The sequence below is a fragment of the Myotis yumanensis genome, unplaced genomic scaffold, assembly GCF_028538775.1.
Source record: "Myotis yumanensis isolate MYYU_CA2020_CCGP unplaced genomic scaffold, mMyoYum1.0.hap1 SCAF_15, whole genome shotgun sequence".
Lineage (NCBI taxonomy): Eukaryota > Metazoa > Chordata > Mammalia > Chiroptera > Vespertilionidae > Myotis > Myotis yumanensis.
The window spans coordinates 34,037,070-34,056,179 of NW_027223766.1; the positions used below are offsets into that span (position 1 = coordinate 34,037,070).

Consider the following 19,110-nt stretch of genomic DNA (forward strand, 5'->3'; position numbering starts at 1 on the left):
CTACGCCATCTGTCGGACATTCCCCGAGGGCTCCTTGATTGTGAGAGGGCGCAGGGCAGTCTGAGGGACCCGAGCGCATGAATTTTTGTACACTGGGCCTCTAGTAGGAAATATATTACCAATGATATATTAGTTAATATATTATTTCTCTCTAATTAAAGTTTTCTAGACATATGATATATTTTTATTTAAATTGCAATTCCACAAATATTTTCAATAGTATTTGAATCATGCCATTAACAAAACTATTATATTCTCTCTCAAATTGTTTCTTCATTTTGTTCTTTACTACATAAAAACAAAAACTAAAGCTCAGCCTTACCATAAACATGCACAAAGTGGTTAAAGATTTCTCATTACAGACTTTAAGGGTGATGTTTCTTTTATTTTGCTCACTTCATCAGCTAATCAATGAAAAGAAAATCCTGGTTCTGTTATCCTGAGAGCAATTAGAGTTTAGAATTTAATTACTTGTATTGCTGTTTCAAACAATGGTTAAAAAATTGTCAAGATATAGTTTATATTTATTTATGTGCTTAAATATTTTTCATGGATTTCTCATTTTATTTTATCTCTATTAGGTATATGCACTTGGTATCACAACATTTGGTCTGTTATTTTATTTGAAAATGTTAAAAGAGTTGCATTTCTCTCTTATATCTGAACATTTCATTCTTGCTCTTAACAGCTGAAGATGCATGTGGAGGAACCATGAGAGGATCCAGTGGTATTATATCAAGCCCTAGTTTTCCCAATGAATACCATAACAATGCCGATTGCACTTGGACCATTGTAGCGGAGCCTGGGGACACGATTTCACTCATATTTACCGATTTCCAAATGGAAGAAAAGTATGATTACTTAGAAATCGAAGGTTCTGAGCCACCTACAATATGGTAAGTAGATGTTTTTTATTAACCTAGCATTGATATTGTTGCCTAAGACAAATTGGGGATCAAATATAGTTATATGTGGGCCTTTACATTTTTGAAAGAAATTTATAATTAACAGGAAAATTATAATGGCAGCTGTCAGAGATAAGGGATATTTTAGAAAGTCAGGGCACTGATAGAGCAAAAAGATTGGTATTTTGAAAGACAGAGCTTCCCATCAGTATTTCCTTATTCTATTCATGGAAAGTAATGTGATTTAATCAAAACTTGAGTAAGGAAATTACATTTCTAATGTAATCTACAGTTGTGTTATTTAATATGCCAGTCCATACTTGACGGTTCCTTTCAAATTAATAGAATAGTCCTGGAAGAAATTTGGCTTTATTTTTGTAGTTAAATCTTATATACCCTTTTATCTGAAAGTAAAATTTAAACAATATATTCTGAGTGAGTATGGTCTCTTTCTTTAGAAACTCAAGACATGTTCAGAAAACTGCAGTTTTCAGAACATAATTTTAAAAGAAAATGTTCCTTTATGCCATTTTACAAAATTGAATGCATTTATTACTAAAGGGTAAAGTAGATTATGAATCAGTAATTGAGTAAAGAATAAGATTAGTGAAGAAAAAAATATATAAACACTAAACTAGGAAGGGCCTTTTAAGCCATGTAGAGGATTTGATAAGAACAATGGGAATTTATTAAAGTGTTTTTATAAAAAACAATTACATGAAGAGGTCTAAATTCTGAATTTTCAAATGGTTATTCTTATGTGTAAAGATTGATTTTCAGTGGGGCTCAATTAGCTGTGGGAAGACCACTTGAGAGGTGATTGCTGAAATCTCAAAACAAATCATGGTAGCTTGGATTGTGATGGTATTGAAGGAGATAAAAAAAAAAGTAGAATGAGTTGAGAGATATTTAGGAGGTATAACAAAGAGGACTCTGTAATGGGCTGAGGAGTGATAAAAGAAAAGAGAGTGCTAAAATAAAACATCATTTTCTAACATACAGATTGTCAAAGACATATTGGAAAATGTTGAATGAAGGTCAAGTTTGCAGTAGGGATGCTATGAATATTGAATTTTTAAAGATATATTTAGTTTGAAGAATCTTTTACATCTGTCTATATGATTCAGGAGTTCTGAATAGAAGCATAACTGGTATATAGTACACATGGATGGTAATTGAACCAGTAGACATCAGTAATCATGGCTAGATAGAGGCAGGATGGAATGAGAAGACAGGACTAGAAAGGGACTAAATCTGTGCATCAATAACATAAAAGTCGGGCTGTTTTATTATTTGGAGTAAGCATGGGACAGTGGAAAGAATGACTTTTAAAATTGATATGAACTTTTCAATTCAAGAGAAAGCAGATGATAGACTCTTTGGAGAAGCTGCAGTCGAATTTCAATGGCTGTGTAAAGGAAAGCATGGAGACTTTCACTGTGTTTGCAATATACCACATACAACAGGACAATTTTAATAACTCAGTATTTCCTATATTTGAAAGTAATGGATATTTAAAAATTAATGTTTATTATCCTTCATGAAGTAAAATATGTTCAGGATTTTTTCCATCTCTATATTCAACAAGATAATTACCTATTTGTTTTGGTTCATAGAAAATATTGTTAGTCTTCAATATATTGTTAACTTTATGAGCTAGACTGCTAGAGCATATAGTTCATGCTATCATTCCAAATTTTTTGGGGGGAAATTACTTCAGAATTTTTCTAAAAGAACTATTGTCTTCATTTAGTTAGGCTTGAATGGTTGGAAAGTAAAATAAATAAATAAAAATTAAAAACACCTTTTTGGTATATCAGGGATTGACTGAGAGTATGAAAAAACATTAATAAATTGTTCCAGGGATACTATGACAAAGATGAAACAAAACAAAACAAAAACAGCAATACAATTGCAGAGGATGAAGAAAGGGTCAGCTTGAATGAAAATTATGTAGTGAGAGAGAGTGGGAATAGCTGAGAAGGACAGTAGAACACCAACAATATGCCCTAGGGAGTTATTACTTGGAGTTATTAAGGAAAATACATGTTTAATGTTCAATATTAAGATATATGCTCAGGCCCTAGCTGATTTTGCTCAGTGGATAGAGTGTCAGGCTGAGGACTGAGCGATCCCGGGTTTGATTCCAGTCAAGGGCTCATGCCCAGGTTACAGGCTCAATTCCCAGTAGGGGGAATCCAGGAGGCAGTCAATCAATAATTCTCTCTCATCATTGATGTTTCTATCTCTCTCTCCCTCTCTCTTCCTCTCTGAAATAAAAAAAAAAAATATATATGTTAAAAAAAGATATATGCTCAGCTGGGTTGAAATTTAATCCTTAATTCCGTTCTTGTGGGGTAATTGTTGACAATTGAAATCTGTTGAAATCAGCCTGAAACATTTGCCCCAGGGTTTGAAGAGAAATTCATCTCCTTTTGAAATATGATCCCAAGGTATGTGGTTTATGTACTAGTAAGTAAAGTACAAACCTGTCTGTCTTCTCACCATGTTGTAAATTATCAGAAAAAGAACAATGATTTTTCTAACTTTTCATTTTTTCCTAATGGTGTGGATGTGTTGTATAGTTTCTTAGGAAATAATAGTTTTAAACCAGGGGTTTTAAAGGATTTGTGATTGGGAAAGGATTTTCATAAATTCTATTGTTTTATAATTAAGCAATCTTTTTCAATTAAATTGGAGTTCATGAACATAGTAAACACATACTGATTAACACTGAAAATTCAGTTAAAAGAAAATTCAAGTTATACTTTCAATTTACTCAGGAAGTAAAGTATAATATCACTCAAGGAAAGACTAGATGAGGTCATATTTAAAAAACAAATACTTAACTTTTCAAGTTCGTTGCTTGTATCTTAATGAGCACAAGTAAAACCATTATTTGTAGAAATGTCTTGCTGAATCTTCAGGTAAATTATACAAATTCTTTACATATATTCTTAATATTAATGTAATACATTATATATACACACAGGTACATATGCTTCCAATAATGTCTTTGTACTTAATTTGCCTTTGTTATATTATCTATTGTTAATATATTTTTTCTTTTTTAACTCTTCTTTCTTTCACAAGAACAGTTTATCCTCCACTATAACCACTTGTAATGAAAAATTCTAAAACTTCATGGATTTCACCTTTTGAAATTATTCTGTTTCTTGAGGGAATGATTGAAGGAGCATGACAGGATCAGGTTACTAGGAATCACTGAGTGCTGGATGGCTATGAAGACACTTTTTGGAATGAGATCATGGATTTTGACAGAACTGAATCTGTCTTGTTAGAGCAGGCTAATGTTATGCAAACTCACAGAAAATAGAGTGCTCATTTAGCTATTCACCATGTTCTCATCTTTACTCCCACCCTTCCTTCCCATGCTCCAGTAATAATGGCATCCCTTCAGTTTCTTAAAATAGGACACAATTAATAAATCCTTTGCAAATACTATTTAATTTTCCTGAATGTTCTGCCCCTCCTCCATTTTTTTAACTGACTAATGTTTATTCCCTCTTCTAATTACATTTTAAAAATTACTTCCTCTATTTTGTCTTCTCTGAGTGTTTAAAGTAGGTAAAATCATCCTGCTGCACTTCCACAACATTGTCTATATCTTTTAATATCCATTAGAGTTTAAAATTCCTTGTTCAGTGCTGATATTCCTTAAATACTATAATCTCAGTGAAGGCAGATACCATATCAATTTAATTTAAAAATCTTAGGACTGTGTCCAGAGCATATGATGTACCTCATGCTCTTTAAGTGAATGAATAAATGTTATTTATTTGTTTTATGCACCAGAAAACATGTCACCATAACAACATAGTCTCTCCCTGAGAGTAGATATTTATGACAAGTCATATTATAATTAGAAGCTTGCTCAGTGATCACAGAATTAGAACAGAAAAAGGCAGTTATTAGTTTTAACATTCCTAAGCTACCATAACCACATTTGGCCATCACAGAGTGACATACTTGCCAAAGGAGTAAGAACGATCAAGTCTGTGGGCTGGTGGACTGTTCCATTGAGTTGATTTCTTTCCTTCACTATGTAAACTGGACAAGTTATAATCTGCTAGATCAAGATTTTGCTTCCTAGCTTTTATATTCCATCCTTGCCTCGTTAAAAATCTTCACAGGTCTTCTTGATTGAAGTTTGAGTGTTCTTGAATTCATGTATATATAATACACACACACACACACACACCATATCTTGCCTAGGAAAAAGTAATTTTTCAGAAGCCTGGATATATACTACATGCTAAAAATAAGGTCTAGTTTTCATTCATTCAACAAACACATCATACTTTGTCCTGGGGGATATATTTACACTGGTTAATAAAATATTCATGAATTCTGATCACACGGAGACTATAATGTATTATCTTCTCTATATACCTTATGATATTAAACACTAATGAACCAGTGCTTGTATGGACTAGTCCACTTGATCTCATCTTACAAATAATTCTTGTTATTACATAACATTTTTCATGATCTTCTTGATGATAGAACTACATTTGTCTGCTATAATAAAAATTACATTCTAGACGTAACTGAAAAGCATCCTGGGATAACTTTTTTTTTCTAAAGTATGTTACCTTGTACTTACATGGTTGACCCTTGAACAACTCAGGAATTAGGAAAATTGACCCCTAGTACAATTGAAAGTCTGTGCATAACTTTGACTCCCCCAAAACATAGGTGTCCTTTAGTATCAATAGAGAATTGATTCCAAAATCTATTGAGGATAACAAAAAGCATGAATACTCAAGTCCTCTATATAAAATGTCATAGATCAATACATGTAGTCAGCCCTCCACATCCAAGGGTTACCAACTGTGAATCAAAAACAGATATGTAAAGGGGGCCAACTGTATGGTAATAGATGGTAACTGGACTTTTAGGGTGATTACTATGTAGTATATAAATATATCAAATTAGAATGTACACTTGAAGTTACATATTATTGTTTTTAAACCATCTCTTGATAAAAAATATGATTAATTATTAGATTATTAAAAATTTGACATTTTTCTGTTTCTTGAGACATTATGGTTATAAATTATCTTCCTAGACTTTTCCATGTAATAAAAACTGGCCTACACTATTATAACCATAGTTTATAGTTTTATTACATTCTTTCACTTGGTGTCACTCTACCCTGTACAACTGAGAATATGCTGTAATGAGACAAAGTTTCTCAACTTGTATTCATAAATGTCACAAAGAAAGAACCTTTAAAATATTTTTACGATTAGAAATCATTATCATGTACACATGTGCTATTTCTACTACTAAATTATTGGGTAAGCTCAGGTATAAGATTTACTGTTTCTGAGTTTTACATCTCTCACAATTTTCCTTGTGCTTTTGAATATTTAATGAACTTTTTAATATTGTCCTTCTGGGTACTGTGGCATTGCCCTCTATCTTTAATTTATTATTTAAATTATTCAGAATTTATATTATTGAGGATTAGACCAATGTTAAAATCAGTTCATGAATTTGTCCTTGATAGTGGCAGCAAGGATATGGATAACTTGCTGAATAGGCATCAACTTTAAAAGGTTAATTGTGTGATTCTTAATCTAGAACTCTCATAGATAACTTAATACGTATAGCATCCATGAGTTTATCTTAAGTTCTAGTTGAATACTCAGAAAAGAAAATGCTATGTCCCAGTACCTTAAGTTTTTATTTCTGTGATTTTATTATCATATATAAATAATGAGATCCATGAGTTCATATTTTACTTTATAAATAAAATTTCCTATTGTGTTTGTTTTCCTTAAACTTTGTCAGTTTTTCTTTTTTAATTCTTACCCTAGGATATGTTTTTCTTAATTTTTAGAGAGTGTGGAATGGAGGGAGGGAGGGAGGGAGGGAGGGAGAGAGAGAGAGAGAGAGAGAGAGAGAGAGAAACATCTATTAGTTGCCTCCTATACATGTGCCAGGACCAGGGATCCAACCTGAAACCTAAATATGTCCCCTGACCAGAATTCAAACCCGCAATCAGTGCACAGGACAACATTCCAACCAACGGAGCTACCCGGCCAGATCAGACTTGGTTAGTTTTTAAAGTTGGCTTCCAGGGTAAATGCTCTGTAGGAATACAATATTTGTAGAGACCAGAAGAAATTATGACTTCTTGATTCTTTTATCTAATATTTCCTGTCAAGTTATCTTTGATTAAATCATGAAATTTACAAAAAGTAGTCAGCTTTTATGTTATCGGCAGAACATTTTGACCTTTCCAGAAGATCACTGGGACATTGCAGTTTCTTTTCTGAGTATATTATGTGATTTCATGTGAGAGTCAATATCAACATATATCAGTGTTAATTATCTTAATAATTATTAGGTGTCACTTAAATAGATCGAGATAGATCAATTGCCCTGAATACTATAAGCATATTTTATTACTGTTATCTTCAACAATATTTTTTCAAATATTCAATCCTTTATCTCACTGTTGATGAGAAATGAATTAGTCAAGGCTCTATTGTTCTGGTACTACTTACTATATATACATATTGAAGCTATTTCATGATCATCTTAATCAGAAAATATATAACACTTAGGATGATCATCTGAATTTCAGATATTATATTTATAATGCAGGAGGGATTATATGTTTGAATAGATGGAAAAACTAAGGGTAATCAATAATAAAGAGTCAGCGTCTTAATGACTGATTACGAACAAAGGCTTGACCAGACCAGAAGTCAGTGCTGGGTTGCTGTGGCACCCTGACCCAGCACTGACTGCCTAGGAAGCTGCGAATCAGATCCAGAGAGAGGCCTGCAGAGAGAGAGGCAGGGTCTGATCTGTAGCCTCTGTGGCAGCTGTTGATCAGAACTTGCCTCTCTTTCTCTCCCGCCTGGTCAACAGCCATGCCTCCATTTTTCTCCAGGCCTCCACCAGAGATGCTGACCAGCCCTGCCTTTTTGATCAGGCCCTGTTGATAGGCCCAGAGATGCTGACTGGCATAGAAACTGACCAATCAGAACCAAATCTGGGTGAATGTAAGGAGCTAATGGCTGCCTAGGAGGCAGAGCTTTTGACACTGACTGGCATAGTAACTGACCAATCAGAACTAAATGGGCAATTGGGGGCGAGATCAGGCCTGCAGGCAGGCAGGGGAGGGCAGTTAGGGGTGATCAGGGAGGCAGAGGCAGTTAGGGGCGATCAGGCAGGCAGGCAGAGGCAGTTAGGGGCCTAAACTGGTGGTCAGACATCTCCTGAGGGGTCCCTGATTGGATTGGGTGCAAGCTGAGCTGAGGGAACCCCCTCCCTCCCCCCATGCATGAATTTTGTGCACCGGGCCTCTAATAGTTATAAATCATAAAAGGAAAAATTTGGTTCAAGATAAGTAGACATTTAAAGTAAGTAATACTTTACCCAAAAAATAAATGATTGCTTATAGGTAATAAGTTTCTTTCTTTAAAAAGATTTTTACATAGGTGTAAGCAATTGATTATTGGCAATAAAGGATTCAGGAAGTTTATAGGGATTATTCTGAATGATTATTGAAATATCTTTCCAATGCCAGGTTTCTATTTTTATTGGCAATCTTTTCAGTTCTTACCATATGTTACTAGCATCAAATGGTATATATTCATCAAATAAAACTTCATCTAGCCTGAATTTTGCTTGCTATGATACCAACTGATTAGCATACATTGATCATTTCAGCAAAATAATATATGCCACTATCAAATGTAAAATTATAAAAAATGAGATATAATAAATGTCTGAAAACACTGTTTTATCATAGTATTTGAACTATTTAAACATAAAATATCCCTTAAAGTAATTGTCAAATTATTCATTCTACTATATGAGGGCATAATTTATAGAAAATCACTCATGACCTTGGAATAGACTTTTCTAGAGAGGTTAGAAATTTAGAATGGCTTTCTTTTCAGATTCAGTTTGTGACTTAAGCACAGTTGTGCAACATTTTTGTGGATTAAAGGGAAACTCCATGGCAATAAAACAAAGTAAGTAGAGCTATAAGGAGTGTTGCAAAGATAATAAACACATGGCCTTAGCCTCCTTAGCTCCATGGTCTACAAAGGTTTGACTATAGCATGTAACATTATATGATACAAAATTCCATTCATTAAACCTCTGATTGGAGCAGGCAAAAACTATTGCATTCTCATTTCCTCATTATACAAGTTTCTGCAAATGACATACCATTAAAAACCTGGTGGAAAGGTATGCCTTAAGGTTATATATCCCATAGCTCTTGATAATATTCAGTTCAAATTGAAATAACTTAATTATATTCTCCAAGGATCCATTTTCAGAGTAGGTGCAGCTGTTGCATTTTTTGTTTTAGAAAGACAATGATAATTACAGGCAACTTGCTTAAGATGGGAGTTATATTGTGTTATAATTTTAGGGAAACAGTGAGAGAGCACATGTAAGAAAATCTATCAACAAGTTTATTTTTTAAGAGGGCCATTTAGTGTTTACTACATACCAGGCAGTGTACAGTATATACAGTCAAAACAAGATATAATAAAAATGTAGGCAAGCATGCCAACTCAGATCAGCAAGATCACAATCTGGTAAGGAATTTGTCTATAAACAAACACTTCCATGATATGTTCTCATATATAGCGTATCTGGAGCAACACAGAGGCAAAGACTGGCTCAAGGATTTAAGGGAAACTGCACAGAGGGAGTACATTTCAGCAAAGTCTTAAAGCAAGAGTTATAAATAATGAAGGTGACAAGACATGGTGCCATGCTCTGGCCAGGTGGCCCAGTTGGTTGGAGTGTAGTACCCTACACCAAAAGGTTTTGGGTTCGATTTTCCATCAGGGCACTTACCCAGGTTATGGACTCAACCCCCAGTAGGGGGCATGCAGGAATTTCAGTATTTCTTTCATAGATGTTTCTATCTCTCCTTCTCTTTTCCTCTCTAAAAAAAATCAAAGCATATTTTTAAAGTAGAATGCCAAGAAGTTTCATTTGGGTAAAAGATAGTGTGCTATTTTTTCCTGGAGAAGTGGAAATTCCAGGGAGATTACCTGATCATGAAGATCTTGGCATACTTTATTAATACAGTTGGCTTTTATTCTGAAGGTTGATTAGGAGTGTGGGACACACAATTATTTTAAACAACTCAATTACATAATCCAACTTGAAGTTGGAAGTGTCATTATGAGTATCGGTTGAGGATGGAAAAAAGGTAGGCAAGCATGCCAACTCAGAAGCTTTGAAAATGGGACCCTGTGAGTGATGAAAAGTATAAGAACCAATAAAGTTGTTCTCAGGTTGAAGGTTAGGAGGATTATATAAATTTAATTTAGTAGATAGTGTTTGGTATTTGCATATTAGTTGAAAGTAAGATGGGATAAAAGAGGTGGAGGAATTGAGCATGCCTAAACATTTTCTGATTTTAAATGGAATGAGAAATATATAAAAAGTAGTAGTTTAATGGGAGACAAATATATAATTATTGAAATATTGAATTTCCAAAGAATAAGACAAGAAGTGGCTGGTAGGAGAGGTTTTGAAGTTGAGTGAGAATAATTTTTAGGAGTATGGATGAAGTTCTAGGAGTCCCTGAGTTCAAAGAAAATTGTGGAATAATAAAAACTGAAAAGGAACAACTTTGAGATATGGGCAGGAGGAGACATTAGTGAACAAAATTGAAAACTGAAAGGGGGGAAGGAGAAGAACACAGAAAGAGAGGTTCTGTGGAAGCAGGGAGAGGAGACAGTTTCAGGGTGGATAGTGTCCTTGGAGGTTGAAACTCAAAAATCAAGAAAGAAGTAGTTAGAAGGATTTGGAAATTAGAAGAGCCTTAAAAATTTTGGAAATAACTTAATGCTAATTTCCTCTCCCTTCTTACCAATTTGGGGGATGGTGGAGTATTCAGTTAAATATATTCACCTTCCAATACTCCCAGGTAATCGAAATGGCCATACAGAGGAATGTTGGTCAATGAAATTTGTGTACAAGTCATTGAGTTTTGCCTTTTGAGAGAGAAATTTAGAAAAGCATACTTGGTTAGGATTTTCTTTGACTATTTCCCTTTCTCCTTCTCTCCTACCTTCTGGCCTGAAATGTGATAATGATGGCTAAAAGGGCGTCAATTATCTAACTGCAAGTCTGATGCTGAAAACCATCATTATGTATTAGCTAGAGTGGCTATGGAGTGAAACAAATTAATCCTGACATTTCAGTTGCTTACTAAACAAAGCTTTATTTCTCAGTTGTCGTATCATTCCTCTAGGGTAGTGATTTTCATCCTTTTCCATCTCATGGCACACATAAACTAATTACTAAATTTCTGTGGTACACCAAAAATATAGTACATTTTATGCTGATTTGACAAAAAATAGGTATACTTTTAATTGATTTATAAAATATTAATAATAGCCATAACCAGTTTGGCTCAGTGGATAGAGCATCGGCCTGCGGACTGAAAGGTCCCAGGTTTGATTCTGGTCAAGGGCATGTACCTTGGTTGCGGGCACATCCCCAGTGGGGGATGTGCAGGAAGCAGTTGATTGATGTTTCTCTCTCATCGATGTTTCTAACTCTCTATCCCTCTCCCTTCCTCTCTGTAAAAAATCAATAAAATATACTAAATAATAATAATAATAGTAATTATACATCTTCTGTGCTCTAAAGTGACTTAAAAAAATCGTTACTTGTTATAAGGATTTCTGGTACCAATAATTAATCAATTAGATGCAACCTTATTAGGACATGTGACAAATAAATAAGATACAACTCTATTGTATGACCTATATATTTATGGTTCAATACAGGACATTCACACCGGATAACTATTGTTGTGTTGCTTGTTGTCATTTTTTTTAATTTGACTATCGAAGGCAGAAGAGGTTAGTGCCTCTGACTAAATAGTCAGGTATTGCATGTTTAAAAATTCCTGCGGCACACTGGTGGAAAATTGCTGCTCTAGGAAAACTGCTTTTTAAATAGTAGCTCAGGGATTTTAGGCTGTTACTATCTTGTGTGTGCAGTTACAGCACAGGGTTTCTAAGTCTACGGAGGGAAGAAGTGAGATGGAAAGGGTCAGGAAAGGGCTTTTTAACTGCCTTAGTTTGAAAGTAACACTAGAATTCTGATCTTTGTCTATTTGGCCTGAGCTAGTCCCAGGGCCTTGCCTGGCTGCAAGAGGGCAACAGTGTACATCTTCAAAGTGCTCAGGAAGGGCAGGAGTACTGGGAAGCAGGGAGCATTAGTGATGCCATCCTCTAAGGCACCTGAATCAGTTTATCAACCCTTACTGCCAACTCTGGGAATCTTGCTATACAAGACAACATATTCCTGCGAATTAGGGCTACTATAAATCAAGCTTTGTGTCTGGAAGCCAAATAGAATTCTAACAGATTTAAGAAATATTTAACTTACTTTAAATTAGCTCTCAAAATACATTAGTTTACATTCATGGAATTTAAAATGTTAGATACTTTTTGTTCAAATTCTATGTTACTAAAACAAAAGCAGACAGGGATAATTCCATAAATGAGTGGGTGCTGAAACAGAGCAGGGCTTGTTCCAAGCTTTCAACAGTGGAACCCAAAGGTTTGCTCTGTTTTGCTGTTTCCTGCACTGTAAGATAAGAGGATTTTCCTTAAATAAATTAGGCATACACACACAAACACACAAACACACACACACACACACACACGGCCTGATACACGAAATTTGTGCAAGCTTTGTATCTGGAAGCCAAATAGAATTCTAACAGATTTAGGAACTATTTAACTTACTTTAAATTAGCTCTCAAAATACATTAGTTTACATTCATGGTTTATAAAACGAGCTTGTCAAACATAGTAAACAGGAAATGGTGTTGCTGTTGAAATTATCCACACTTTGATTTTGTTAATAATGTGATGGTCAAGACCATTGAAACCAAACAATCTTACTTTGAATCCTCGCTCCACCTCTTTTTAGCTGGGTGGCCTTGGACAACTTAAATTTTCTCTATTTTATTCTCTTCTTCTCTAAAACGAGCATGGTATTAATGCCCACCCCCCCCCCCCCCCCATGGAAATATGAGTTGTACACAGAAGAGCTCAGCATGAGCCTACTCTGAATGCACAATAAATTTTAGACATTATTATTTTCAATTGTCCAAAGATTTCCACCTGTTACTTGACAGTAAAGATTACCTTCACTAAATAAGCCTTATCAATAAAAATCATTTTACTTTCACCTTAAACTTTTCATTTCTACTGAAAAGTTGGTATTTTGCTAAAAGAATAAACTCATTTTAGACAGCACTCCCCCTCTCCCCCTCCCTTTTCCTGGGAATGTGATTTTACATGAACAGTTTGTTTTAATTTTGGAGAAGTGCAATTATGTTTTAAACCACCAGGGCACATTTAAACCAGTGAAGTGAAAGGTTGCCCTGGTGATTTTGGAATAGTGCTATGGGAGAATCTCTCAGGCCATTTATTATCTTCAAGTTAAAGAGCCATATTAATTCTTTCAAACCATCAGTACACTATGTATGAACTTCCAATACCACTATTTTCTTGGGTGATGAATTTAGAAGAATAAAGAAACACGAGGAATATTTTATAGTATACTAGAGGCCTGGTGCACAAATTCGTGCACCAGTGGGGTCCCTCAGTCTGGTCTGTGGTATAGGACCAAAACTGGCTCTCCAACATCCCCTGAGGGTTCCCCAATTGCGAGAGGGCACAGGCTAGGCCGAGGGACCCCACCAGTTCATGATCGGGACCGGGGAGTGACACAAGAGGTTGGCCAGCCAGGAAGGGACTGTGGGAGGGCTCCAGGGTGTGTCCTGCCTGTCTAGCTCAGTCCCGTCGCAATTGGCCGAACCCCAGCAGCAAGCTAACCTACCAGTCAGAGCGTCTGCCCCCTGGTGGTCAGTTCACATCATAATGACTGGTTGACCAGTTGACTGTCGGCCCCCTGGTGGTCAGCGCACATCATAGTGACTGGTCGACCGTCTGCCCCCTCATGGTCAGTGCATGTCATAGTGAGCAGTTAAGTGGCCTTAGCATATCATTACCATATTATGCTTTGATTGGTTGAACAGTTGACTGGACGACCGGACACTTAGCATATTATGCTTTTATTATATAGAACTAGAGGCCCGGTGCACAAAAATTTGTGCACTCGGGGGGGAGAGGGGGTCCCTCAGCCCATCCTGTGCCCTCTCGCAGTCTGGGACCCCTCAGGAGATAATGACCTGCTGGCTTAGGCCTGCTCCTGGGTGGCAGAGGGCAGGCCCAATCCCTAGGTGCAGCCCCTGGTCGGGCTCAGAGCAGGGCCGATTGGGGAGTTGGGGCGCCGCCCCCTGTCATGCACAGAGCAGGGCAGATGGGGAGGTTGTGATGCCACCCCTAGTCACGCTCAGGGTAGGGCCGATTGGGGGGTTGGGGCACCGCCCTCTGTCACACTCAAGGCAGGGTCTATAGGGAAGTTGCGGCGCCACCCCCTGCCACGCACAGAGCAGGGCCGATCAGGGGGTTGGGGTGCTGCCCCCTGCCATGCAAAGAGCAGGGCCGATCAGGGGGTTGGGGCGCTGCCCCCTGTCACACACAGAGCAGGGACCATCAGGGCTTGGGGCTCCGTACTCTGTCACACACAGAGCAGGGCCCATCAGGGGTTTGGGGAGCTCCCCCTTGTCATGCACAGAGCAGGGTCAATCAGGGGTTTTGGGAGCTCCCCCCTGTCATGCACAGAGCAGGGCTGATCAGGGGGTTGGGGAGCTCCCCCCTGTCACACACAGAGCAGGGCTGATCGGGGGTTGGGGAGCTGCCCCCTGTCACACACAGAGCAGGGCCAATCAGGGGGTTGAGGAGCTCCCCCCTGTCACGCACAGAGTAGGGCTAATAGGGGAGCTGGGGCACCGCCCCCTGTCACATACAGAGCAGGGCCCGTCGGGGGGGGGGGGGGGTAGTTGAGGCGCCACACCCTGTCACACTCAGGGCAGGGCCGATGGGGAGGTATGGCTCTACCCCATCTCACATAGAGCAGGGCCCGTGGGGGGGTTGGGGCGCTGCCACTGTCACACACAGAGCCGCAGGGCAATCAGGGGGTTGGGGCGCCGCCCTCTATCACCCACAGAGCAGGGCCGATCAGGGGGTTGGGGCGCTGCCCCCTGTCACACACAGAGCCGCAGGGCAATCAGGGCGTTTGGGCGCTGCCCCCTGTCACGCTGATCCCGGTGCCAGGAGGCCTCGCGGCTCCGCTGATCCCGCCCGGCAGGGTCACAGATCCGGGTCCCAGACCGCAGACAGCCTTGCCTGCTGCCGCCTGCCTTCAGTATGCAAATTAGCCGCCATCTTGTTGCTTCAGGGTGGGGGTCCCCACTGGGGTGCCTGGCCAGCCTGGGTGAGGGGCTGAGGGCTGTTTTCAGGCTGGCGGGCAACTGAAGCTCCAAACCTCTCCTTTTTTTCTTTTTTTTTTATTCTGGCATTTATTTACCTTCTATGGCTGTCACTGGAGCTGAGAGCCGGCTTTTTCTCTGAGGCTCGGCTGAAAGCAGGTTTCTGGCCTTTGTTTTCTGTATTCGAAACAATGTTGCGACTCGAGCTCTGAGATCCCGGCTGACTGACAGGAGCTTTCTGGAGTTTTGTTTATCTTTTATAAATGTTACTATGTTTCCAACTGAAGCTCAGAGGCCGGCGGGGAACGTTGGAGTCCACAGCAAGCAAGCCTCCTGTTAGCTTCCAGCTGCCTGGCTGCCGGCCGCCATCTTGGCTGACAGTTAATTTGCATAAGGATACTCTGATTAGCCAATGGGAAGGGTAGCGGTCGTACGCCAATTACCATGTTTCTCTTTTATTAGTGTAGATTAGAAAAGCATCAAAGTAAATCAGATAATTTCTGGCTTTTCCTTTCTACTATAAACTTTTCTGTCAATTTACAAATATTTCAGTATCCATTTTGCCTGCTAATAACACATCCAAGGAGGAAATATTTTAAAGACTGGCAGCATTCTTCTTAACTTTATATTCTACCATTTCAGTGAATTCTAGAGTATTCTGTCTTTAATATTAGGATCCATAATACTGATGGCCATGTGTTTAGGGTGGTAGACTCAGTAATGGAGTTGAACCAGGATGTTTTCCACTTGATATTTGCAGAGGTGGACTAGCTTCAGGGATGTGCTGCTAACTTTCCTCTCCCAAAGTAAAGGGTACATTTGTCCTAATTTGTGGTGTTTCATTCCATGGTCCAAGCTACTAACCTGCTGTCACTGATGTTGGAGTGTGAAGACGTACAGAGTTAGGCTGGTACTAGGAAGCTCCAGCCTACCACTGGTTGGCTTTATCTTGTTCTTCTATTAATTACCCTTCAGTGATTTTTCTTAATAGCTTAGGTTTATCCCATTGTATTATCGATAAGAATGTCAAATGCTTTTTGAGAGTGAAGTGAGCTTAGAAAAATAAATTATTTAAAAAATGTCTTTTTAAGACATCCAAGTTTTCTGTAACTTGTTTGTTATTATTTATGTATAGGTGGCTTGCTCTGTAAACATATTAAGTAAACTTGACATTAAATAAAACAAAAAATACAATTTGTATGTATCTTTTAGGAAAATAGACAAAAATGGGGCATTACTGATGCATACTAATTGTATTCATAAATTGTTTTAATCTAATACACCAATCAAAACTATTTAAAGTTAAGTAATCACTTAAGCTACTTAACAATGATTGAAGATGAAATCAAAGCAAATGGTATAATATAAAGTTATTGAAATTTATATTTAAAATATATATATATATTTTATTGATTCCAGAATGGAAGGGAAAGGGAGAGAGAGATAGAAAAATCAATGATGAGAGAAACCATCTATCAGCTGTTCCTGCATGCCCTGCACTGGGATCGAGCTGCCAACCAAGGCATATGCCCTGACTAAGAGTTGAACTGTGACTTCCTGGTTCATAGGTAGATGTTCAACCAGAGAGCCAAGGTGGCTGGGCTAAAATTATTGAAAATATTTTAAAATACTCTGATTTAATAAAACTCTTCCAATTGTACCTATAATGAATACTATGATTTAAAGGATTTAGAAAACTTCTTTAATATATTGCTCAATATAACAGCACTTAGCTTGTTAACATATGATTTTTAATTCATAATTATTCTTACATTCATTGATATTTAACTTGCTGTAAAAATCTATAAGCATAAACTACATGAAGAAAATAGGATATCTTTAACTGAACAAATTCAATGGAAAAGCATTTAGTTTGTAGGCAATTGTTTCCAACAAATGGAGGTGAAATGCTGTGACATGGATCAGTAGTTTGCAGACTGATCTGTTGAGAACAGCAGGGAGCTAACAACCAAACTTATAAGATAGTGTCCCTGAACAGTGTGCTTGTTTTTCAGGTTAGCATTTTAATTTTCAAAGGAAACCAAGTGTAGAAGTAGTGAGTCTGACATGGATTGAGTTGCAATTTTATCAGCAAATTAAATATAAATCGGAAGTGCAGAAAACACATTATATATTAAACATGGAGCATGCTATTTTATGGAAAATTTAATTCTTGTTTTAAATCAATATGGTTTTTAAATGAATATCTATGAATTGAGGATGTGCTAAGAACAAATAACTTATTGACTCAGAGCAATGTCTTAATATTAGTTGAGTAGGAAGTTTGATAGAGGAAGGATGTTTTGTTCTCATAGTGCACACTGAAAGGATAAAAACTGAAATGTGAATTCTAATTTAAATGATCACTATAAGGATGTAAATATTTTTCTTTTTACTTTTCTGTTCATATTCTGTACTAATTAAAACAAAGGGAAACTTTGTTAAAATGATGAAAACATTTGTATTACTTCTGAAAATGAAAAAAAAAGTTTATTGTAAACAGTTAAAATTATTCAAATTAGTTCTCATAAATGTCCTTTAACAAAATGATAATCAGAAATCACTGTATCTATAATAAAGTGTAATTCCTTTCATATACACATGTGTGAACCACCCACAAAAGAGGAGAATATTTTTGTGTAGTGTCACATGAATTTAGTGATGGTATAAATATGGCTTTGCAAAACAAATTCCAAGACTATAGATTTGGGAATTAGTTTGAATATGTATATATGTAACTTGATGAAATGTCAATGAATAAGCAATGAAAGTTGTATGAAATGAATTTGAATGCTTTGATAAAACAATAAGGATGAATGACTAAAAGTCTCTGTAAATTATGTATGAATAAGATAGCTTTAAAGCTAAGAAGACAATAACAGAAAATAATAAAAATTATAAAGTAATAGAAAACAGCAGAAAATAGAAAAAATAAAAGAGGGATTTAAAAACTGAGGTTGATTAATAGGGGTCTTGCCATGGCTGTGTGCTTAGTGGTTAGAGCATCAGTCCATACATAGAATGGTCCTGGATTCAATTTCTGGTCAAGAGCACTTACCGAAGCTACAGGTTTCATCCCCAGCCCTTGGGGCACATGTGGGAAGCAACCAATGGATGTGTCTCTCTCACATCTATTTTCTCTCTCTCTCCACACCCTAAATCCCTTCCACTCTCTCTAAAAAAGATCAATAGAAAAAATATCCTTGCATGAGGATTAACAAAAAATGTCTTTTGTTATTATTTAATTTTAAAGAAATTGGAATGATAAGAAATTATGAGTCATGAATTATATGTAAAGAAGATATCAAAATTAACTATAACTGAAACTATTAGACATTTATTTAAAGAAAAAATCTTGGGTTTATATCAGAAGTTAGATAAATGTTTAAATCTACATATATAAAGATATAGTATTTAAAGAATTTATGTGCCTTCTTACAGATTGTTCGATACCCTGCTTTAATTTTTTAAAATTATTTTATGTGTCCCAATAAAATAGAATAAAGTGTTTCTACTATAAAATATGAACATAATTCTAAGGGTATAAATTATAGAGCTACAGCAATGAAATATTAAAAACACAAGGGGAACTAAACCAGTTCTTAAATTAAAAACAGCTTTATGAATTTCTGAGGTAAGGTGTGGTAAAGGGAGGGGTAGAGAGGAAGAGATTGACCAGGGAATTAACATGCATATATGCATGACCCATGGCCACAGACAGTTGTCTGGTGAAGGCCTGGGAGGGGTGGGTGCAAGGTGGAGGGGGCAGTGGCGGAAAAAAAGTAACAAAAAACGAAGAGGACATCTGTAATACTTTCAACAATA

At 36.9% G+C, this 19,110-nt stretch overlaps 1 protein-coding gene across 2 annotated transcripts in view; it reads left to right on the forward strand.

Moving 5' to 3' along the window:
- The window catches only part of CSMD3 (CUB and Sushi multiple domains 3), an 857,474-nt gene that overhangs the window by 241,385 nt on the left and 596,979 nt on the right, over window positions 1–19,110 (forward strand). For both annotated transcript variants that reach the window (XM_070391936.1, XM_070391937.1), the window contains exon 5: window positions 689–896. In XM_070391936.1, coding sequence (XP_070248037.1) covers window positions 689–896 — 208 coding nt within the window. The remainder of the gene's footprint in view (window positions 1–688; window positions 897–19,110) is intronic.